This window comes from Acanthopagrus latus, chromosome 12 (genome assembly GCF_904848185.1).
Source record: "Acanthopagrus latus isolate v.2019 chromosome 12, fAcaLat1.1, whole genome shotgun sequence".
NCBI classification, from domain to species: domain Eukaryota; kingdom Metazoa; phylum Chordata; class Actinopteri; order Spariformes; family Sparidae; genus Acanthopagrus; species Acanthopagrus latus.
This window is the reverse complement of record NC_051050.1, coordinates 12995381-13020202: the sequence shown is the minus strand read 5'-3', so window position 1 is coordinate 13020202 and position 24822 is coordinate 12995381. Positions and strand designations below refer to the sequence as shown.

General features: G+C 41.6%; 1 protein-coding gene and 1 long non-coding RNA gene across 2 annotated transcripts in view; one reads left to right on the top strand and one right to left on the bottom strand.

Annotated features, from left to right (window-relative positions):
• Positions 1 to 24822, bottom strand: part of LOC119029970 — a 104387-nt gene that overhangs the window by 35154 nt on the left and 44411 nt on the right. The window contains exon 2 of the long non-coding RNA XR_005078141.1: positions 16982 to 17078. This is a non-coding gene — a long non-coding RNA (uncharacterized LOC119029970). The remainder of the gene's footprint in view (positions 1 to 16981; positions 17079 to 24822) is intronic.
• Positions 3809 to 24488, top strand: fgf10a (fibroblast growth factor 10a). Its single transcript, XM_037117238.1, has 3 exons — positions 3809 to 6099; positions 20869 to 20972; positions 23528 to 24488. Exons 1-3 carry the CDS (start codon positions 5646 to 5648, stop codon positions 23726 to 23728), a joined length of 759 nt encoding a protein of 252 aa, XP_036973133.1. The 5' UTR covers positions 3809 to 5645; the 3' UTR covers positions 23729 to 24488.

Here is a 24822-nt window from a genome sequence, read left to right as displayed (position 1 = left end):
CGCAATTTTTCACTGTTCTGTCACGTTTGTTGAATATCCCCAATCGCTACAAAACAAACAGTCGTAAATGATGTAAATAACTTTTGAACTGTTACTTCTCGCAAAGCAAACATTTAAATGACAATCCATTCCAGAGAGGGAAGCCCCTAAAGGCTGCTACAGTATTTCAGGGGAAAAACGCCGAATATGTGGTGCTCCGCTGCATCAAACAAATTGTTTTCTGGTGTGACGAAACATTTTTTCCCTCACGGACGACTGACTTCCAACATCTGAGTCTTGTTAGGACTGTTACAGAACAACAAGACTGCAGGGCGAAGCTATGAAGAGATCAGACAGTAATTGATCAGTAACTGATAATTAGTTCAGTGGTGATTCGTGCTCACTATAACAACGCGGCGATGATTAAACGGCTTGAAAGTCTCAGCGCGATAAAAGTCGGGTCAGAAAAGTTGTGTGTGTATGTTTGCGCATGTGTTTGGGTGTGTGTTGTGTGTGTTGTCATTCTACACCCCAAATTCAAGCCACAGAGCCACTGACCAGATGTTTCTTCTCTCTTTCTTCCTCTCTCTCTCTATCTCTTGGCATTTTTTCTGTCTCTTCTTCTCACTCCTTTGTTCTTTCCCAGAGTTTCCACTTTTATTGCTGCACAAGTTCGCGTTCATTCATTCATTAAGCCAGCATTGTGCTCAACATGTGAGCATCTGCATCAACAACCTCAGTTACATTACAGCCTGTTCATTTTTGTCATCATTTGATTACTCCTTTTGTCTATAAAATGTCAGAAGACTTAGTTGATTAACTAAATAGTTCCTTATTTTTTCCCTCAATTAAAGGAACGGTTCATCCAAAAATGAAAATTTGGTAGATTTACTCTTGTGTATCAATCTTTACTTTCCATTTCCTGCCTCTGTGGTTCTCCTGCCTTTTTTTGATTGCCCTATTAGTTCCACCTGTCTCTTATTAGTCTTCCCTCCCTTGTGTAGTTCATACTGTGTCTTTCCGTCTCTCTTCACAAGTTTGCTTGGTTTTTTTGCCAGGTGTTGCTGTGTTTTCTTCCTCGTTTCTTTTTGTGATCCTGTCTTCTGTTCCCAGGTCTCACCCTGATTGTACTTCATTTACTTTTTGTATTTCGTGGGGATTTTACAGAGCCTGTTACATGTTGTTGCCTGCCCTTTTTGTTGCCTGGGTTTTAGTTTTTGGACAACAACACAGATGTTACTGACACCCTCAATGGGCAGTTGGGCTTGTGCACCCACTTCAGCTGAAGTGTTCTGACACTTTTAGCTTAGTGGCAACGGTGAAAATTTCACAGGGATCTTGGTCTCTTTTTTGGTTATTTTACCTTAAAAAAAAGATTAGTTGTTAAAGAGAGCTGTGAAGCTCCAGTAATGTTTTGTGGATGACAACAGTTCACCAACTCCTTTAATCTTCTAATTGTATCAGCTCTATTAGACACAATGAATGATGTCATGTTTGTAGTTTTGTTGTAGTTAAGTTATGTACACATTAGTATGAATGACAAATGGATGTGACAGAAAAATTTACGTTTATGTTTCCACCTGCCTCACACTCCGTCTGTACATGTCTGCTTTACAGGATCTCTATACTGAAGACTCAGTCCAAAAAATGTGTTGGCACAGATTGGCAAGACACTAAGGAAAGTTTTCGATATCTGTGGTGAGGATACTCAATTACATTCGTCAAGAAGCGCGTCGTAAAGTGCTGTCCATGGTGCTGAATTTTGTCTGCAGGTGTTCTCATGTAGATAGTCCTCTGGTACCTGAACATGTAGGAATGTATGTACAACAGACAGATTTGTAAGTCAGAATGCAGCTGTGACTCAAATTTTAAAAATCTGCTCATCATTGTCTTGATCATTGGTTTAGAAGAATGCCAGAAAATGGTGTTAGAGTCTGAAACTCAGAGGTAACTCTCATTCCCCATGTCCCTCTCTGTTCCCTCGTTTCCTGCTGTCTCTTTACCGTCAACTTTGTAGGAAAGGCATGAAACGCTCCTGAAAATACTCAACAATTCAACAACTCATTTGTACACACACCATGTTTTGCCACTTGCTCTCCTCACTTGCTCTCAGGAATAAAGTTATTGCTTGCCAATGTATACTGGTGACACCACTACACAGCCTGTCACACTCTACACAGTAGTTGGTCTTTCACCAGTTCTCCCAAACCAACATCTGTACAGTGTCAGTTAGAGTAACACACCTTATAGGGAGATGCTGGTTGACCCAGTATGCAGCTGCAGGTTATTCTTTTACATTGTTATTGCTTTGCTGTTGGTGCATCACTAAAAGAGAGTGTTTGAAATAAGATCCTCAAGTGCATGATGGGTTCACTAGGGCTGCAACTGATACTTCTTTTCATTATCTTTCATGATTAATCGATTATTTGATAAATCATCTAGTCTCAAATGTGAAGAAATGGTGATAAAAGCTCACCAGTTTTCCAGCTAATTTGCGGCTTATCCTCACAATTACGAAGCTGGAACCAGTTCGACGTTGTAACTAAAATCTATCTGCTTTATTCTCTGGACTGGAGTTAGTAGGTCCAGAAAATATGGGGAAGAAACTCATGAGAGATGAGGAGAGGAGAGCGGAGGCAGGGGTGGAGATATGGCTGTTGTCTGACAATGTGAAAAGGAAATTAAACAATGCTGAAACCAGACAGTAGACCTAGATTCTTGAAAGGTGAAATGCAGCAACACACGTAATGTACAACTTCTTTCATCCGAACACAGAGAGATGTTTATCTTGAGATTAAGCTCCAAAGTAAAGAAATCACTTGATAGTATCTGTCAAAACAGCTGAGGGGGAACTCGGCTCAGAGCTGATCCGTGCACCTTCGAATGACAAGAAACTCTCAGCCTTTACCAAGCATATAGGCTGCTATGTGTCATAGAGGGCTGAGAATTTGTCGGATTGAAACTCTATCATAAACTCTGCATGATGTAACTTTACTTATGAGCATCCCTTCAAATGGACAACATATTGTGTTGCTTCCACTTGCAATATGCACTTTCTTTTACATTGTTTCATTTCCCTTGTGAAATTCAGTGAAACAGACACCAGGATGCTGTGAAATTATACATAAACTACCCCCGGTAAGGCAAAAAAGGTTCCTCAGTTCACAGATGTTACGTATCATACATGACTGTCTTACAGTGTATCAAGTATCCTAGTCGTATTTGTGCCAAATGTGTCGCTACAGTGTTGTATCGTGAGGTACTCTGTGATTCCCACCCCTAGTGAACATGCATGAACGCTGTACTCCATCTTTTATTTATATTTAAGTTGATGATGTTTATGTCATTCATGTCAAGTAGGCATTATATAATTTTAAAAAAAATTAATTATTTTGTGATCAGCAATCATTTTAGCAACACAATTTTCATTTTCTCTGAAATAACTATTAAAATCACCATGACATGACTTGATTTGTAGGACAGGTCCTCTCTGCAGCACTACAGTACTTCATTATAATGCTGTTTTGTCACACATAGTACCTGTATCATAAAAAAATTTACCTTTTGCAATATTGAGAGATTTTGCTCATAATTTCATTAATTATGCGGCTGTAGTCATAAGGAATCACAAGCTAACAAACTAGTACTTTACATTAAGCACCTTGTAATAAACTGGGTATTCAAGTTCACTATCATTTTGGAAATGACCAAAAGGAGTGTAAAAACACCATAATGAAACTTTTAATATTTCCGAAACGTAGAAGTTGCAGAAAGACATGTTCTCATCTAAAATAAGTGAATTAAAAAGTATCGACGTAACAATTAATTGATGGCAAGACAATTTTTTATAATCCATTCATTTTTACAGTACATTTTCATGAAAAAAAAAAACAAAAACATAAAATATTAAAACAAAAATCTGCCGGGGCTGGGTTCTTAAAATCAGTATCTGGACTCTCAGCTATTATTGGTCATTTATGATAATTAATGAAGAGTCTTTGAGTTTTGGACTGTCTGAAGACTTCACTTTGAGCACTGGGAACTTGAAAATCTTTGCAAAAATAAACATTAAGGGAAATAATTGTTGGCCACTGCCCTAAAACAGTACTATATTGGTACTGCGTACCAAAACCCACATACATAACTAGTATTTAACATTTCAAACAATGCCCAGTACTACTCAAGAGAAGAGAAATGTACAAAAGTTGGACTTTAAAGCAACGCAAAAGGAGAGATATGAAGGAAAAGGTTCTCTTTCCTTCTCTCTGACCGGCTCTGCTCAACTGGTGGTTTTGTCTGGGAAGGGGAGGAGACAGAGAAAAGGGGGAGAGGGAGAGGGAGGGAAAGAAAATGGGGTGGGACAGATCCCCCCTGCGCGCACACACACACACACACACACACACACACACACACAGAAACACACATGTACATGTGCAGGCACACATGCACGCACACATAAATGCGCACAGCTCTTCAAAAGCCAAGTGGTTTTCATAGACATCCAATTACACTAAGAGATGACATCTGGGGAACTGCAGCAGATAAATAAGGTGAAAGGAAAGACAAGATTCAGTCACCTCAGAGAAACTCCAGATAACCAGAGAGAGCACGGCTGATAGAGATAGGAGGGAGGGAGAGGCAAAGGAAAGAGGGAGGGGGCCAAAGGAGAGGGAGCCACACACAGGAGGAAAGAAGAGAGGCAACGCACTGCTCGGGCGCTCAGACTCCGAGAGGCAAGGACAGAGGACAGATAGGGGAGCCCAGCTCACTGACAAGACGCACGACACGAGAGAGAAGGGAGAAAGACGAGAGCTCTCGGGCCGAGTTACACACTCAAGTAACTTCAAACCAGCTCTGACAAAACCAGGAGAAACAAAGAAAGAAGAAGAAGAAAGTCTGGATTCTGTGACTCTTTTTGTGGCCTGGCTTTTTGTGGATTTCTCAGGACATTTTATGAGAAGCAGCATTAATACTTTTTTTTTTTTTTGACTTCTTGTTTTTATTTATTCTTTTCGTACTGTTTAGTTTGGCATCTTTAATCCAGACCTCCACTGCCTTCCCGTTATCCACCTCCCTGGTCTGGAGAAGATACATGGTTTGGGAGGTGTGTTTGTATGTGTGTGTGTGTGTGTATGAGTAGCAGATTTTAACGTGAGTTTTTATCTTTAGATTAGGTGTACATTTAAACTTAAACATCTGTGTGTGTGTGTGTGTGTATGTGTGTGAGAGAGAGAGCAACCAGGAGCAAAGAGCGGCTGTATTAGGAGGAGCTGGTGGAGGTGGGGAGAGGTCTTTGAGGCGAGCCCACCCCCCCCAGTTGTTCCCGTTGTGAGGTGATCTGAGTTATGGATGTTGACGCATTCCTGTGGCGCTGCTGAGGAATAAACAGCGCAGGGGACGACAGAAGAGTCACTGCAGGTTTCACCGCCGCCAGCAGCTGCATCGCCACCGCCGTCACCATCAGTATTACGCTACATCTACTACCACCGTCACCCGAGCCACTCCACAGGTTTTAACACCTACAGTCCCAGTGAGGTTGGGGGGTCAGAGGCGGTGTAGTCAGTCAGTCAGGGGGGAACTTCTCCCACTCTCGTTCCCTCTCTCTGCACCCCGCTCAGCATGCCCCAGCCCCTGAGCACCTCCACAGCTCTCCCAGCTCCACTACCATGTGTAGATGGACAGTGACACAAGGTGCACCGGTCGCCTGGTTCTCCTCCTGCCCCTGCTGCAGACCTCCTTCACTTCTCCTCTCCCTCACCTTCCTCCTCCTGCTTCTCCTGCTCGGACCTTCCACGTCCTCGCCGCTCTCCGCTTCGTCCTCACTGTCAGACTCTGAGAAGGACGGCGATGTGCCGGGAGGGACTCCTCTTGACATCTTCATCTCAAGCCCGCCACCCTCCTCATCACCCCCACCGTTGCATGCATCCTCTGCGAGGTTGCCACGGGCGACCAATGTGTCTTCGTCGTCGGCAACGGTCGTCGGGCGCCACGTGCGGAGCAGCTACAACCATCTGCAAGGAGATGTGCGCCGGAGGAAACTGTTCTCCTACCAGAAATTCTTCCTTCGCATTGACAAGAAGGGAAAAGTTAATGGCACCAAAAGCGAGGACGATCCATACAGTAAGTCGACTTTGTTACATTGTTGAATGTATTTCACTAATTCCTGTCTTTTTTTCTTTTTTTTTACAATTAAAATTGAAGCAGCATTCAAGCATGGAAATAGCAAAAAATCTGGGAATCTCCTAAGCTTTTACTGGATATTGAACGATTTTATATCATCTTTGACATCTTAGTTTCACTAAAAATAGATGCGAAGTGAAGTATGCTTCTATTTCAGGATTTTTATATCTGAAAAAGACAACGGAGAGGCAAATGACACACTAATTGTGTCCCACTGCGAGATTTCTGTTTTTCCACACTTCAGCAGCTGTGCACATTAAGACAGGTGACTGGGCAAAAGAACAAATAGGAGAGCTGTGTGATCGTCAGCCCTTTGCACCATGTGCACAGGCGGGCATATTTTGCCAGACTACAGAGAGCAGGGGAAAGGGAGAGCATGACAGTGGGAGGGAGAGGAAAAACAAAATGAGTAAGCTAGGAAGATAAAAAAAAAGAGAGATGATCCACTGGAACCAATTAGAAACTGCCCAGAGAAAGTTCTTCTTCTTTGAGGGGAATATCTAAAACACAGCTATCATCAAACGCCTGGGGAGAATGACAAGTACACTTACTGCTTGCTTTCATTGTGGCGGGCATATGCTAAGCATGAGGTTATACGGGCTTAGATGTAAAGTATTAAGCATGTGATTCCTGCCCTTTCTTCTGGTAGTGCATCTGAAATATGATTTTAACCTTTATTTATTCTGAGAAAGGGTCACTGCGCACACATGGTCTAGTGTCAGCACCACTCAGCCTCACATTAACACAGTCACTCTCTTTCACTCGGCTCTTGGTCGTCCACTGTGGGGCACTGAGAAACTCCTGCAGGTATCTTAGCCGCAGTTTGTGAGGAAGCGAAAACAACAATGTGAGATAACAGGAGTTAAGATTACTTGGAAGTGGTATGCAGACCTCAATCTGTTCTGTAGCAAACTTTTAAAGACTTGTAACAGTAATCAGAATCATTTATGACTGACCCAGAACAGAAAATCAGCTGTTATCATTCTGGACTCCACATCTTCATCTTCTAGTTAAACACATCTGGAAGTTCTCCCGGACTGCCACAGTTCAGAAAAGCTGCATTGCCCTGAGGGCACATTGACAGTAGTTGCTGAGCGAGAACAGAACATTACTCCCACGTTTACCTGCCCAGAGTTTCCCTGCAAGTTTTGCTGAATTAGACGGGCGACGTCCAAAACACGAGTAGCTGTCTTAAATATTATACAATAGGCTCTCGCTGCATAACGTCTACTGTATGTGTGCGAATCAGTCACAGTATGTCAAAATGTGTGTGTCTGGGTATGTAAACTTCATAAATGGGTTTTTATCACTCACACACCTTCAGACACATGTCATAGGTTTGTATGCATCTGTCTGTCGGTCTGCGGTGCTGTACAAGCCTCTCCTGCTAAGAGCGTACACACACTTTGGAGCACAGAAAGGTCGGTCTTGCACATGGCCTCCATATGGCAAAGCCCACTTTTATTAGGGCCAGGGCCAGTGTGACTATATGTGTGTGCATGTTTGTGCGTGTGTGTGCATGTGTGTGTGTGCCACTCAGACACCAGGGCTCTGCCAGACATGGCTGAAGGAATTTCAATTAGCGTCTCTTCCTCCCTCCCCTCGCCTGCAGTCCTCCTTGAGACACACACACACACACCTATACTTTTACACACATGTACATAAAAAGCTCGACCATTAGGGTGCAACGTGTCACTAACTATAATGGCATCAGGTCATGGTATTAGTGGCACAGGCCATCAATTTCAACAGCTCCTGCCACTTTGTTGTGGTGAGAAATGGTTAAGAAATTTTAAGAGGAGAAAACACATCTTGAATGTGAGGAGTTAGCCATGAAGGCCAAAGCTTTCAGGTCGTATTTTGTCTTGGCAGCATTATTTAGTCGGCATTTCATCAAGTATGTGGCTGATAGCAAGCGCAGATGTTTAACATGTTACAGAATAAAAAACGATAGGTGGAAATGTGGTGATCGACTGGAGAGATGTGGCTGAAATGTGTGTTTCTGCACACTATCGTACGCTCAGGCGCTTGTGCATTGACAGCATTCGCATCAACGTACAAGCTTGCATGCTCGAGCACCACCTCCTGCTGCTATTCTGCATCCGCTCTCAAATCAGGAGAGAACAAATTGTACCCTTCAAACTTAATCAAACACACTTGAACATAATTAAATTCTCCTCCACTAATTGATGGACACGGATGTGGTATTTGACATGCTAGACATCATGTTTTCACTACACCTTACCCCCCATTTTTTCCCCCCATTTACACTGTGCAGTTTTAGAGCTGACAGAAGAAGAAACAACTGCTCGGACAAATACGCCCTTTGATGCAGGTTTCTAGCCTTTATGTGCTTAAAAAAATCAAGGTGCTTTTGAAATAATGCTAAGCTAGCTTGCAAAACAATCCTCCATGTGTAAGATACCATATCATGAAATGTGTACAGTGTAGACAAGTGTTTCAAATCTAAAATTTGGTCAAAAATGGTTGCCTCCCGAATGGTGCATTGTGTAGTTTTAGGGCAGCAATTTAAAGAGAAAGATCTTCATTGGCTGATTTTTTTTTTTTTATTCCTCCCAAAACAAACTAATTAAACAGCCTTTCTTTATTTACATGACTCAATAAACTGAATAAACAAACTGAACTTAAAGGACAACACAATTTCATACCATTTAACTTTGCTTATATTTGGCGGACCCTGCCACCTTTCTTGCTTCAAACAGTTCAAACCTTATTTTTGTATGAGAACAACTGCTTTATTCAGATGTGGAAAAAAATGAAAAAAATGATGTTAAAATTCTGGGTTGGAATTTCCTCTGCAAAACAACACAGTTCCGTTTAAGCACTGAGAACTAAACGGGGGGGGGGGGGTTGTTAGTGTTGCTAACATGCTCTAGTAGTCTGGTAATGTTCAGGAGGTCAGATTGCAAATGAGCATCATTAGATGGTGTCAGAGGTGATGAAGAAGTTTCAGCTCGGGCTCTGGGGTCGAGTCTCTCCTCCTCTTTCTAATCATCTTGTCAGAGCGGAGGCCAGTACATCACTCAGGGCGCGTATTGTGAGTGTGTGCTCACTGGTGCATGTCAGTGTTTGTCTGCTCGTGATCAGCGCCCATCTATCCCATCTCACCTCATAAGGCCTTCCAAAATACGGCGCTCCCAGTTTGAGTATGTGGATCCTGGCATGTGATTAGCATCGATCCTGCCACTGACCATAAGCCACAGAGCAGCCCTTGTTCTCTTCCCTCTGTGTCGCTGGCCCACTGTCACATCTTGTTTACAAACAAACGGATAAAGCAATACAACACGATGGACATGTGTTTGCAGTTGGACCACGGTCTTGTGGTCGTGCGCAGCTCAATTAGCCTCGAACGATGCCAACCTGACCACAGTCGGTGCTTTGATTCCGTCTGCGGCCACACAGATTGTAAAAGCTGCCACACAAACTTATTGCTAACATTAATCACAGTCGACAAAACACCCACTGACACGAATTCATCTAATGCACAGCAATTTATGGAGAGTCTAACACAATGGACATTATTCTGATTTAGTGCAGGTTTTTCCATGTCCAGGGTAATTACACGGGTCCACCCCCTCTGGTTTGACCTCAACCTATTGACCCCAGTCAGGAAGGTTTATTAATGGAAAGGTCAGTGTTACACGTAGTGCATCACTTTTGGCTGTTCTCTGCCACTGTCAGCTATGTGTATTACAAGAGGGGGCGCAGACTGAATTATTCTGCTGTACAATGCCACTTTGAGATGAGCATTTCTCACATTTGTTTTGGACATTTTTCTAAACAATTTATTGTGAAAGTAATCTGCATAATAATACAATAAGGAAAATAATCTTTAGGTCCACTGTGTAGGGTTTAGGGGGATAATAAGGGCAGAAATTTAGTTAATATTCACTCACTTGCCTGAAAATAAGAATTGTTGTGTTTTGGTTGCCTTAGACTGAGCCTTAGATATCTACAAAGGGAGCAGGTCCTCTTTTGGCTGAGTCCGCCATGTTGCCCAGCATGGACAAACCAGACCGAGGCTCTAGAGAGTGTTTAGTGTTTTCAGCAACCACTGCAGAGCAGGGTGAGGAAAGGATTGTCAAGTTGGTTGCAGTCTTCAACCTCACCACCAAAATGCCACTTAATCCTGCACACTAGCTCTTAAACGAGAGAAAAAAAATTTGTCATTGCTGTTACTGTGTTTTTCCAATACAAATCAACTTGTTTCAACACATTTTTGTTAGTTTCTTGAAACAAGTCAAAGAAAGGTGGAGAACTACTCTAGAATGACATAAAATTCATGAAACAAGTTGAGCCGTCTTGGAAAATTTACAATTTTTTCACTGCACTGGAAGATTTGAGAAAACTGAACGATTCTGACCCAGTAATACAGGAGTTACTTTTTGCAGTTACACCCCATATTACTAAAAAGCTGAATCCACCAAGATTTACAGTCTCACAATCGGTCCCATTTAAAAAATGTGGACTGTTGAACAAACTTGTGTTTCAGAAATGTCTGAACACGATATTTAGAGCCACAACCGTCTCATCTTTCTCCTCTGCTTCCATAAAGCTCGAATGACTCAGCGAAGTTCACGCAACATTAAAATGTAACAAGTGCTCGGTCCTCTTGAATATTTGTAACATCTCCTCGAAATTAGTCCCAGTCTTCTCCCCTTTTTTCTGCTTGTGTATGTCTTCACTCAGCTGCCGCTGCTCTCTGCTTGATGAGCGTTTAGGGTTCTCGTGGGAAAAGGTAACAGTGTGGCCTATAAAAGAGAGTTATGAGGAGGCGCTGGATGCACCAGGGGTTAGTGTCAGTGTTGCTTCTCATTCAAAGCGACTCTGACATCTTCATGGGCTTCTTCTCCCCGGCGGCCGTAAATAAAAGCGGTGTGCAAGCGTCACCGCGTGAGCTTGTTCAGGAAATGCTGAACCTATCATTGAGCCCCCCTCCGACAATTACATTCAGCTGTACTCTGAAAACATACAATAAACATATACTACCTGCACGCTGCCTCTGATCCTCCCTGCAACTACATTAATTTTGCTTGTGGTTGAAACAACTAGGAAGTTCTCCAGAGAGGTTGTAAATTAAAATTATGGGAAACCACTGAAGTTAATGAGTGAAATTAGTCAGGCTATTATAGAGGACCAATACTTTTTATCTAATGGCACTCTTCATGGTGATGTTTTGCTAATATGGAGAGTCTGGATCACATCAGGTCATTTCTGAGTCATGGCCCCTTTACTGGAAAGTACGGAGCAAAACCCTGTCAATGTCCACTTTTTGCATTACATAATATTGATTTGTTGTCTTATGTAAGAACAATGTCACTTCACGGTAACTGACAGTTTTGCCTTGTACATCATTTAATAGAAAATGAAACCAAGCCAGCACGCCGATAACATCTTGTAAACTTTGCAGAAAGACGGATTAACAAGACATTTACTGGTATTGACGGGAAGTTTAGTTGTTGCGTAATGTTTCATGACATGAGCCTGAAGTGTCCATTTTTGGGATCAGAAATCAGGCTGTCTTAGTCTAAAAAACAGACCATGAGGGAGTAAGTGCAGCTGCATGTACCTGCTTCAAACGTTATACATAATCAGAAATGTTGAAATAACGTTCACAAGCTCCAACACAAGTTGTTGCGCAAAAGATTCGCTGTTTCAAGATGTGCAGCACTAAATGCTTTTTGCCGTTTTTATTTCAGGACTGTGACCACATCCAAATTTGATTAGACTTGAGTTACTAAAAAATGTTTTAGTCAAATGTAATAAAGCTTTAACAATTGATCTATTAGCTATCAATTGTTGACTTAATCGCAACTACTCTGATAATCAGTGAATCTATTTGTGATATTTTTTATTTTTTTCAGACAGGGAGACATATGCTCATGTTCAGGCTCACAATCTTATTTTTTATGTTACTTTCTGGAATAGGTTCACAAGCTTTAATGCTAAAAACACATCAGTTTTATCATTCTATCCAGTGCTGCAAGTCTTAACTTTACTTTCTGTCTGAAATACTCTGTTTCAGCTACCGCCTATTTAAGGCTCCCCGTCTGTATACCTAGTCTCCTCTGACTGGTCAACTCACACATGCCTGACCCAGCACCGCTAACAACAGAGAGCAGAGCAGCTGTGCCTAGTCATTTTTACGGAATTAGAAGAGGGACTACAGATGAGGAAATTGGAAATAAACGTTAGGAGCAGCCTTAAAAGATAATAATTTCGGGGCGCCGCTTAGCTCGGTTGGTAGCACGTGCGATCCGTGTGCCAACGTTCTGCAGCGGACCCGGCCTGGGTCCCTTTCCTGCGTGTCACTCCCCCTCTCTTACCCTGTTTCCTGTCACACTCTTCAGCTATCCTGTCAATAAATCCAGAAAAGGCCAAAAAAAAAATATTTAAAAAAGAAAAGGTCATAATTTCATATAAGATAAGATAAGATAAGTAATTTCCCTTCATTTCCAAGGGGCTACATCATCAGATGAAATAAAAACATCTACATTTAATGCACTTTCGCCACAGGAATGAATGTAAAGGTCCAGAGGTCCAGGTGTACGATGGCCCAATGACCCTATTACCCCTAGAACAGGGTCGAGCATGTGTGTATGTGTTCATGCTCTGGAAGAAGAGTGCTGACAATGATCGGAACAACTCTCCCATAGTTTCCCATCAAGATATTGGTTAAGATATTTCTTCATTGTTAGAGTATAGTTTTTCTACTTTGGAAAGCTCCGTGTTTTTGCCAAGAGTCACTGCCGACAATGACAGGATCCGTCTCATTTTTCCATCAGTGTTTACATACTTCCTATCATCGCTGCTTGATATTTTGCCATCAATTCACTCCCCTGTCCATTAAAGTGTCAGCTACAACGAGGCTGAAATAAGAGCCAGATTTCTGTAGGCAGACCAAGGAAGCCCCTGCCACAAACCCCACCAGTCAGGCACCACCTTAAACAAAAGTCTTTCAGCACCAAATCATGTGGCTCTAAGATCTTCTGCTGCTTTGGAGCGGGTCGGCTTGCTGAAGAGAAAATGGCTCCAAACATCAAGAGTCAATTATCATCCGCAAGGGGATCTTAAAGTTGGATATCTTTGTTTTTGACGGACGGCCTTTTTCATTGTTTATGTTATGTGGAGGATTCTTGCAGAGTAAAATCATAAATATCCTGAAGAGAGGGAGAGGAAGAGAGAGGAAAAGCGGGAGATACTTGGACATAGACTTCAATGATTACACAGGTTTTTTAAACAGCCATTCAAATATGGTGTGAATCATCATCTCCGTGTACAAATCTGGCAAATGAGGAAGCGTGAACTTTGGAGATACACTTATCTGAAGGGTGTGCTGAAGTTTTGATGCATCTGTGAGTACTCCTGAAGTATTTCCGATGATTTACAAGCCCACAGAGTTCATACCGTCAGTACAGAGAGATACAGTATTTACTGTATGAATGTAAACATCTTGCCCATTCAGCTCAGTTTTTAACTCATCCTAAGCGAGGTGATGGGGGAAACTGTTAGTATCATCTACAGTTAAGAACAGGAGTTCGCAGCATTTGCCATGTCAGCACGTCACTTTGGTTAATGTTGTTACATTGTGTAACACTGGCAGAGCCAACTCGGAGCCAATATCACTTTGACACAATTTCATTCAAGAGGAAATATTAAATGGAAAAAATGTAAACATTAATGTTAAATAATGTAGAAATATAGCTAATTCTAATAAGTTCTTGAGTTGGCCTTTTACATTGTAAACTGGGCTGAACAGTGACCTCTTGTAGCAGGAAAGAGAACAATTTTCTAACGCATGTAAACTTATAGACTTATATATAACTTACATATTCAGGTGAAAATAGCTGAAAGAGATGTAGTGTCTTAGAGCTGAAACCTATAGCAGATTACATAAGTGGGCGATAAACAGAGGAAGACTATTAATTACACACTATTTCAATAATAACACAATAATATCTTCATGCGGGTACCTGTTTTCAGTTGCAGAGAATTGCTTTCCTCCCCTTTACATCAGTGTGAATCTTAATATTCTTGCCATTTAGGCTGTTTGCAATAGAAATAGTAATTGTTTGCAGCCAAAGATCTTAACAAACCCAAAAACAATGAGCCTTCATTGTACATTTTTTTTTCAGAGCCTCTCTTTCAGCAACTAGGCTGACAAATGCACTTGAAGCCTTATACTCACACTGTCATTTTGGCAGTTTTCTGGTGCACGTGAACAGGCACAATTCATGGCCAGGAAAGCAGCGGGAGGTGAAGGATAGCATCTGTGACAGATAACATCCAGGGCTGCTGCCATATAGACACCACGTGCTTCAGGAAAAGGCCCCCCACTGTATACGCACACATGCACACACCTCATGTTACCACTCCTCCATACCGCTCACCCTTAACCCTGCTACACACACATTGCATGAAAGTGAGGCTCTTAATGGAGTCATCAAAGGTAGAGCTGAGAGTCCAGAGAGGCATCTGGACAGCCTGGTCGTTTAAACGGAGCAGGAATGCCAGCTAATTACCCTACGTCTGTGTGTGTGTGTGTGTGTGTGTGTGTGTGTGTGTGTGTGTGTGTGCGCGCTTGCAAATGTCAATGCATGTGTGAGGACAGACAAAGAGAGTAAAACCGATACAGAAACAGAAAGATTCATCTGACAAAGTGAATCATCATCCGTGCATGTTCATGCATAATATTTGCGGTGTAAAATAACAAGTTTTCTAAAGGCTGAAAGTCCACCGCCAACAACTCCAACCACAACAGTTGGGTAACGTCGCACTGGCAGCTGAACTGTAAATGAAAAATGTGTAAAATGCAGACGACCGTCACAGCACTTTGCCTGAAAACATAACTCCTGCCGTGTCAGGCCTGCAAAATGTTTTGACAGAAACTGGCAGCTTTGGCACTTTATCATGTTACAAAGTCAACTGTGTTAAAGGAATAACAAGGTTTTTCTTTTTCTTTTCGTCCTTTCGATCAAATCACCATTAACATCGCAGTGAATTTCTTTTAGTTTCCTCCGGGCTGCTCCTAAACCTGTGTGACATAACTCGCTGCGGTCTCGCTGCGCCCGGTAAAGTGATCTCGAATTAGGCGGACTGGAATGATGAGCAACGCAGACGAGAAACTTAACGCTCTCTGTTGTCCGGAGCGCTGCTATTTTAAACCGAGGGGGATTTCGCTCAGGTGACCCCCTTTTGTTTGATTTTTTTTAATAATCTGGGTTTGTTTTTCTTCCCGTACCACGGCCAGTTTTAAAATCACACACAGCTTGAATGTGTGCGGTTTCGGCTATTTCTGTTAGACAAGAGAGTCGGGTGATGTGAGTGATCTTGTCAGGGGAGGAAATAAAACCATTATGGGGGCATTATGCAGGTCAAATAGAACAATCTCGCTAATGGAAAAAATACATGAGAGAAACCCATTCATTGTAGCCCACCATATCTGTTCGATATGATTTATAACCAGAAACTTTATGCGAGCAAAACAAATTTTGTGAGAAAAAAACAAAAAAAAATTCAGTTTACCAAAAAATCTGTTTGTAAAAAAATCAGAAATCAGAAACAGGCCTCTGTTTTCTCAGCTTCGGTCCAAACAGTCGGCCCGCCAGGCTTTGATGTGGCCACTTAGCACAGGATGATACTGTTGTCAACCACATCACTCTAAACCAATACCTCAACACTCCTCAGAACACATAATATACAGCAGTTTCCACTCCAACCCAATATCTTCACCATCACTCACCGAGCAGGCTACACAAACGAGGAGTGTTTGTTCTCCCTCAGACTTTGCAAAGAGCCGGAAATATTCAACCAAACTCCAAAAAACAAATAAATGCAAAGGAAATAATTTAATCCTGTTAAAACCACAGGTTTGTGGAGATGCAGCAGTGGCCAAGAAGACTTGTTTGCATGCAATTCCGCTCTTTGTTTTTTGTATCTATACGGCTAAATCCAGTTGAATAGATTTATATTTTCAATAATATAAGATTTAAGCACATTGGTGGTCCATGTTTTTCATTTCCACTATTCTTCTTTTGATTATTTTATATTGTTTTCTGGCATGAAGTTTCTTTTCCTTGGACTCGCTGGTGGTTGAATGGATGTAAAGTCTCATGTCACTATGAATACAAGAAATCGTCAGTTACTTTGTCGCCATAGTTTTAAAGAGAAAAATGATCCCCGTGTTTAGACCTCAACTGATGCAAATCAGATATTAGATAGCGCCACGTTTGCCTCATGAAAATTATTTTTCTTGGATGTCACATTTATGTCCCACATCCAAAAAGACTGACAGAATCCAGCCGCTGAGTTCATCCAAATATCGGCATATTGGACGCAGAATAAAAGAACCAGAAACATTTCCATTCTTCTCACTGAGGGGAGTTCGTGACACAAACTAGACCGCAAGTGACAGTATTTCACAATGCAGGGCGAGACCCCTTCGAGCTGGAGGCACGCAGTAGACCTGCTCACAGCTGGTCGCCGTGTTGAGGTCAAATTGTCAACGCTGGCGGGATAGTCTCCTGGATAAACAGTGGAAACATTTTCATAACCTTTCCTTAACCTTTAGGTTCACCTGGAGTTACATTAAAGGGGTTCCAGAAGGCGGCAAGGTGGGGGTCGAAGGGAGGTCCTGTATGTGTGTGTGTCCATTTGTGATTGTGTGAGCTTGTTGCTATGTATGTGGCTGTGCGTGCCTGTATATTTTAATGCTAGTTGGAAAAATCCCAAACTGAAGGCATTTCAGAGAGATTTTTCTGATTATCAACTATTTATGAGCAAAAATTTAAAATGGACCAACCTTTCTTCATCAGAGAGATTTTTCAACCTGGTTTCCCCTTCTTTGCATCTCATTCCTCTTTCTCTTCCCATGTTTCCCGTCATCCTTCTTCTAACCCCTAGAAAGTAAAATATCCAAAGACATACAAAACAGATTAACCAAAAAAGTCAAGTGAGTTTCATGTCAAATCATAACTGAACGGCTTCAATTCCAACAATGGTCAATTCAAAACTAGACCTCCTGTGCTGACTTAAGTCAGCTATTACTGTATGTCAGTGTGTGCTTTGACTTCACCGAGATGTACGTAGTGCAAAGACATGGAGCTAACAAAGGGACGTGACATCAAAGTGATCATGCAACCATCTATAAAATGTGGAATTAACAGGAACAGCATCACAGCTTTTAAAAAGTCTAGCGTCTTTGATTTAAGGGGATCTTTTGGACAAAATTGAATATATTATTCATAGTTACGTTTTAGTTGTATAATTACCTGAAACTAAGAACTGTATTTCTGTTACCTTCAATGAGCCTTTAATATCTCCAGAGGGAGTGGGGGCTCTTGCACAGATTCTGCCGTGTTGCACCACCATGTTACTCATAGCTCCGAATGGACAAACCACATACTGCTTCTAAAGAGGGCCTTTTGTATTTTTAGTGGCCCCTGTGGAGGACGGTGAGGTGAGGGGTGTTCAGTTGGTTGCAAACTGCACCCTCACTGCTAGTTGCCACCAAAATTGTTCACACTGGTCCTAAACAATGCAGATTGTCTATTCATGTTTATGGATTGAACGGGCCGGTCTCATTGCAGTTTGGCTTCAAAGCCTATTAAACATGTTAGTGGTCTTTGTGAAGTGGTTAACGAACAGTTTGTCACTGTTAGAAGGCCAGGTTGTGTTTGTTTGCACTTGCAGCTCCGTTAGTGTTACGGTTTGGATTTGTCTGGCATGGAACCCCTCTTCGGCTCATTTTTATGAAAGTTGTAGTGTTCCTCTGTTACAAACAGGTGTTCGCCCTTGGTGAGAGTCTTTAAAAAATATTGATAGCACAAAATGTCCATGCCTTTTATATTAAGCGAACCCTGTGCTGTTTGTGCTTTCAGTATTGGGTCATAAAACTGTTTTTCCTTTGCACTTAAAAACATAAATTCATAATTAAGCTGTTGGGCTGCGGTCCAAGAGCTTGATGAGGTGGGTGTTGAAAGAGGAAAATTAGAGAGTAAAATAAAAGTCAAGCTTTAGGAGCAAACTAGGACTAGCAAAAGATTTTGAACCATTTCTGCATGTGTGTGTGCTGTATGTGCACGGCTCCATCTCTGTGTGTGTTTATTACACAAACCTGATGTATGGGATCTGTGTGAAGCTCTGGTGCTGTTGCTCCTCGCCATAAACTCTGTTGTTGCAACCTAAGCCTTTTGTTGCAGCCTGGCCTTTTAACTCTCTGGCAGACGGGCTGCTTCTGGTAACTGCTAACGGGGCCATAAAAGCGCCCTGTGCTTTGGTTTTTGACAAAACCACATCAAACGCGAGGAGAGCAAAAAGGGTTTGAACAGGTGGACCGGCCTTTAGTGCAGCACAGACAGTCCTTATTTTGACGGCTCACAGCTCAGAAATGTCAGCTGTGTTGCAGCGAGACGGAACATTTTGAACCTGATAGATCAGCGTTGTGTTGTGGTACACGTCTGTGTGAGTAATGGACTGAACATAACAAGCCACCACGATGCACTGTGAGCTATGAAATCTTCTTGAAGTTCGGAGAATTAACAAGCTTTTATTGACCTAATAAGGGAACCGTGGGGATGGATTAATGCTGGTTTACGTCAGCCAAGAAATACATTTAACAAAAGACAACAAGGGCCAAAAGCTTTTAAAAAACAACACAACACAGACAAGAGAAAAATGTTTGTCACTGCATTTAATTTAGACATTTCTAAAGGGCAAAACAGGGAGAAAAAGTCTAAGAAAAGAAAGCTATCAACATATAAAGGTTAAGACTGAGAAGCAAGGCTTTGTAACTGTAAAACACAGCAGTCTGAGTGCGGATGCTCTCTCTGAGCAAAAGTCACGCCAGGGCGGCAGGACGCTGTGAGAGGAGGGATGAGAACAGGAAGAGAGCATCTGGTTATAGTACAGGTGTGATTTGGATGAGATTTAAAGCTTAAAGAACAAAGTGAGAGTCCTCTGCTTGATCTTTAACCTTTCCTCTCATACCCTTGTTACTGCTGCTTGCTTCTACCGATCACTGTTTCATCCCGTTTCATTTCTTTTACTGCCAACATTAAACAGAAACTGTACAGCCGTTGACAGTAACCTTACTATTATATCCAGCCAATCTACTCCTGATAGGAATGCAGCATAACACAAGGTTTCCAAACAGGATACTCACACTTGAAAATCTAAAAAATGAAGATAATAGACCTCGCGAGTGAGATACTCTGAATATACGGTACTATCCCTGTTTCTCACTTCATCCTTCTGACTATTCCAACCACCAGGCTCCACTTCCTACTGGCCCCTTTAGCTAATCCTCTCAAACCCCTGATAGTTTTACGGCTTGGTGTAACTGACTTTAGGATGAGAGAAGAAAGGGCCGGCGACCACAGCTTAAACCAGTAATTGGTTCAGGCTTGAAAACTGATACAGACGCCTTGACCTCTTGCCAGTCTGGCAGCCACAGAGCCTCTCTCCGTGCTGTCCGTGTGCCCGCCTGCCTGCCTGCCTGCCTGCCTGCCTGAGCTCCCCTGGTCAGAAAAACAAACATAGAACGGAGAAATGTTTTTTCCTGGCTTACACCTCGGTCCCAGGGCACGCAGCCCACAAGCTAACCAGCAAATGAACAGGGGGCAAGAGGCCGGTCTGAGGTCTGCCTGTCACATAGTGGAGAAAAAAAGAGGCAAGACTGGGGTTCACTTGTATAGAAGGAACTTAGATGATTCAGGTTTCTCGTGCAGTAGATTTAAGCTATTTTGCAAATTAAAGAACCCTAATTATGATTAATGCATGCAGACTGGAAACTTAATGTTTACCCTTTAACATATTAAAGTAATATTAATGAAGTAAAATACATGTTCTCGTGGGTGAGTTTAAAGGCCATAAAGTCAATCAATCCATCGGCCAATGGACGGAAAATAATATTTGTCACAATCTGGCAGTTGATTCATTGTTAAAGGGAGACATATGCTCATTTTCAGGTTTGCACTTTTATTTAGTTACTACTAGGATAGATTTACATGGTTTGATGTTCAATAAAAACGCCTCAGTTTCTCATACTGTCCTTTGCTGCAGCACTGTATGGCCCCCTCCTGAATACCAGTTGGCTCCGATTGGTCAGTTAACACATGCCTGAACCAGGACCGCTTAAAACAACAGAGCTTTTGTGCTAAATTAATTGCAGTGTCATGTCACAAGGTCACAGAATTCAAAGCAAAACTACTGTCAGTGTACAGTGTTTTTTCCGTGGGAGAGAGGAGCTTTTAAAGTCAGTCCTTTCAATTTATAAAGCAACACACATACATTTTCAAGAGATGGGACCAGCTACACAAAGACATCCATGTGTTCATGCATTTAAATGCACAAAGCCTCACAAATACCTATAGGTTGGACACGGCTTTGGGAAAAAAAGACAATGGAAAAGCAACTCCTGCAATGCTGAATTTGTTGACCAAGTGACCAATAGAGTTGTCAGAAGTGATGGTTCTTTCCTCTGGATTATAATCGTATCTTCTTATCTAATCTTATCTTTGAGTTTTTGTATTGATGGTCAACCAAACCAAGCAATTGCCATCTTATGTTGAAATATGAAAGTCACTAGAACAGAAATAAAAATACAATGTGCATGAAAGCTAAGATAACCGAGGAAATGATCCACAAAATGTTTTGACGCGTTTGTCTCTCTGTCCCCCGCTGCACCAGGTATTTTGGAGATCAAGTCGGTGGATGTGGGAGTGGTGGCCATCAGGGGCCTCAGCAGTAACTACTACCTGGCAATCAACAAGAAGGGAGAGCTATACGGAGCAGTGAGTAGCTGTTACACACTGATCGGTGTTCAGTGTCCAACTCTTGTGCAGTCTCATGATTTTTCAATGTTTCCAAAAAATTGCGTTAATCTTAATTTTAATGAATCAAAGTTCTGGAAAAAAACACAGTTTTCCCCAAAAAAGTGGCTCTGAGTTTCATTGAATTTTTTAAAAACAATGGACAAGGCAGCAAGACTCCAGAAATAGGAACCTCAGTTCAGTCAATGTGAGCTCTCCTCTGCTACCTACCTCTGTGCTCCGCTCCATTCAGAAACAAGAAACACAATCCTTCAGTTTCTCTATTCTGCTTCAGTCTCTCTGGGGAGAGCAGCCCTTGTTTCATCCGTTTTCTCTCTTCTCTCTCTCCCTCTACCTCCTTGTCTTCATCTCATTCTCTCTCTCCTTTTTTCCTCTCTTTTTCTCACTTTGAAAGACCCAACTTTCAGCGTGTCTCTCTGGAGCCACATCACAGATGAAATGACACACGGTAGAAAAAGACAGAGAGGCATTCTGTTGCATGGCCTGAAACTGAATTCCCATGACGTCTTCTGCTTGGTGCAACACAAGCCATAGTAGCACGGCAGTGAGGGGCTGGCGTTCGATTACACTTGATGGGTTTTGCACAGTGACTTCTTTATCCAGTGGTAATCAAATGAAATCATTGTTTCGCTCGGCAGATTAATACAAGCAAATAAAACAAAAGGTTATGACTGTCTTCAGGTTTTAAAACGATTGAATTTGTGCAGAATTCTCAAAAAACAAACAAAAACAAGGAAGAATGGATGATACATCCACTAATTTATCATGTTCAACAGTTATTTCTCTATCAAACACAGAGATCTACTTGATAAAATAGTGCTGACATTATTACTTTTTAGGGATTTATTAACATAATTTGATGTCACTTTTGATGACTTAAAATCTGCTTTCCTAACCGTTCTAATTGAAAGGCAGCTCACTCTCTCTTACACACACACACACACACACACACACACACACAGTTTGGTTATACCGAGCACCAGCATTTGGTCTGAAAAATGTTCTCCTTTTGCCTTGGGAACATTCAGTTTTACTTCTGGAACCAATTTAAACAGCTGTGGCCAGATACAGAGAGAGGGAGACTGAGTTAGACTATGCGTGCGCGCGTGTGTATGTGTGTGTGTGCGCCCCGTGAATATCAACCGCATCCAGTTAACTGGCTGTTTAAGCGACGTTAGCCTTAAGCACAAGGGCAGCTTCCAGTAAACTGACAAATGTTACTCTCTCAGATCATTTTCTCTTTATTTACCGGTGGGTGGTCACTGCGGTAACGTAAGCCACAAACATGGTGTCACGATGCTTGACGCTGGCACGGAGCCCTGAACCTGTGAGACGTCACAATCTCATGCTAACCTCCCTGCTTCCTGTCCCCGCCAACACCTCTACCACACCCCCATCACTGACACACAAACTACAACCATTTGGATTTTCTGTCCAGCTTTTACAATTGGTCTTGATTACTCTGGGAATTGCGCAGGAGATTCTTAGGCAATGGCTGACCATGTTTTGGTTCATGTTGTCACAACAAGCAAAAAGTCAACATGTTGTTGCTGTGTTTAGACATAAGACCAACATAGAGAGTCACACTTCTTCTGGTGGGACCTTATTCCAGAAAATATACGGTAGTGAAGAGAGACAAATCATTTTGGAATTCCGTTTGAATTGGGTCATTACACATATGATGTTTGTACATTGAAAAGATAATTTTCAAACTTGAGAATGTTGCAGTTTGTTATAGAACTGCTTCACTTTTTACACTGGTTGCTCAGATGTGTCAAACCCCATCAGGGTGCACCACCCAGTAATTTCTTGACAAATTATGTAAATGAAGGTGCAGAAAAATGTTCTTCATTTACACATGCAACAACACATTTCAGTAATAAACTTTAAAAAAAAAAAAAATTTAATCCAACCAGCTGAAAATCATGTGCACCGGTACAACCAGTGAAAATGTTTAGTTGCACTTGACACATTTTTGAGTGTTTGAGTGCACTAAAATGGTCACACCCTAGAGCCCTGAAGTACAGCAGCCTGACTGAGGCTGACTGACTCAAATAAGGACCTCAGAAATCCAGAGCCCTCATGCAGCATCAACCAGATATTGAAATTAACCCTTTTTTCCCCACCAAAAGCGTTAAAGCTGAAATGAACAGCTTATTTAGATTATTGATTTTTTTCTAACCCTATCCCCATTATACTGGTTGTTTGGTCTGTTTCCTGAAGCCCACAGATATGTCATCACATTTCTCATCAACAGCCCAAAACCCCAAACATATGTAGTCTACTATAAGACAACACAGAGAACAGCAGTCAATCCTTTAAAATTCAGAAGCTTGAATTAGAGAGTGTGGCACCTTAACTATTTTTACAGCCACATATGTATTGTGGCAAAGTGAGGAGATTCAAATAACTGTCCATAATGAGGGTGTACCTTTACACTGAAGTGCCCTGATTAAGTTTTTAAAATAAAAATAACAATAATAATGATGATAATAATCTTCTTCTCTCCTCTACAGAGGGACTTTGGTCCAGACTGTCGTCTAATCGAACGCATCGAGGAGAACAAGTACAACACCTACGCTTCAGCAGAGTGGCGCAACAAGAAGAAGCACATGTTTGTGGGACTGAACGCCAATGGCAAGCCAATGAGGGGGAAGAAGACACGGAGGAAAAACACAGCCACTCACTTCCTGCCCATTGTGGTGCAGCCGCGATAATTTGGACATATGAGCCATGAGAGAGCTCTGCAGACTGCGGGGTGTCGGACTTTATTAGAGTTACAGCGATGGCTACATTGGACAGATCTGAATCAGATCTGATGATGCACTGAGGAGGACAAGAATGGAACCCTATGGACATGTTATCTCTGTTGAACAAAGACATTTTTATTTTCAAAGAAAGAAATAAGATATATTGCTATACAATGTATATATTATTTTCAGTTTTAAGTTATCAAGTACATTGGCACAGTAGAAAATATGAAAAGAAATGACTTCTGTGCCAAAATGTGATTAGCAACACATTTCTAGATTTGTGTACATGTGAACCGCTCGACAGGCAAGAAATAAAACGACAGAAGTAGTAAGAGAGGAAAAGAAAGAGAAAAGAAGTATTGATGTAAAGGTGGCTGACAGAAATGTAGACAAAGAGGAAGATGAGAAAAGCAGAAAATGAAATGAAAGATCACCAACACAACAGCAAGTCAAACACTATGTTTTTCTCTTTAAATTTATTTATTTTCTGTAATATTTAACAAAAACAAACAAACACACAAAAAGGACAAATTCTTGTCTTTTTTGCCATTTATGCTTCTCTTTTTGAATACTAATCATTTAAACCTGAATAAATATAAAAAATATATTTGTCTTTAAGTTGTTTGACTGACTCTGAATCCTTTATCTCTACGGATCAAATATTGGTTGTTCATATTGTAAATACACAGCAAAGAGATAGAAATAAATACCTATACGAACAAAACACTCAAGGAAATTCTTCACTCAGTTGACACAAGTTATTATGTTAGGATGCCTCTGTGTGCTCTTATACAGGTTGAAGGGAGTTTATGAGATGAGGTATTATGATACAGACACAGATGACACAGATTATTTGAATATTTAAGTGTGAGTGGTCATACTCGACCTTTAAAAGTAGTACATTGTGTAACTCATGGCCCTTTTACGAGGGCCAACTGTGTCCAATTGCCCAAGGTATGATATGTCTTAGATGAATGGAGATATGGCCATGTATGCCTCTGGGACAGAGAGGATTTGTAAAAGATGTCGGCTATGTACAACTAACACAAACGACAAAC

What these genes read in the sequence shown, in the direction of transcription:
- fgf10a (XM_037117238.1), top strand. Translation starts at nt 5,646, where the DNA reads ATGTGTAGATGGACAGTGACACAAGGTGCACCGGTCGCCTGGTTCTCC. An exon ending in AAGCGAGGACGATCCATACA is followed by an intron (nt 6,100 to 20,868) that starts GTAAGTCGACTT and finishes CCGCTGCACCAG; the next exon opens with GTATTTTGGAGATCAAGTCG. An exon ending in AGGGAGAGCTATACGGAGCA is followed by an intron (nt 20,973 to 23,527) that starts GTGAGTAGCTGT and finishes TCTCCTCTACAG; the next exon opens with AGGGACTTTGGTCCAGACTG.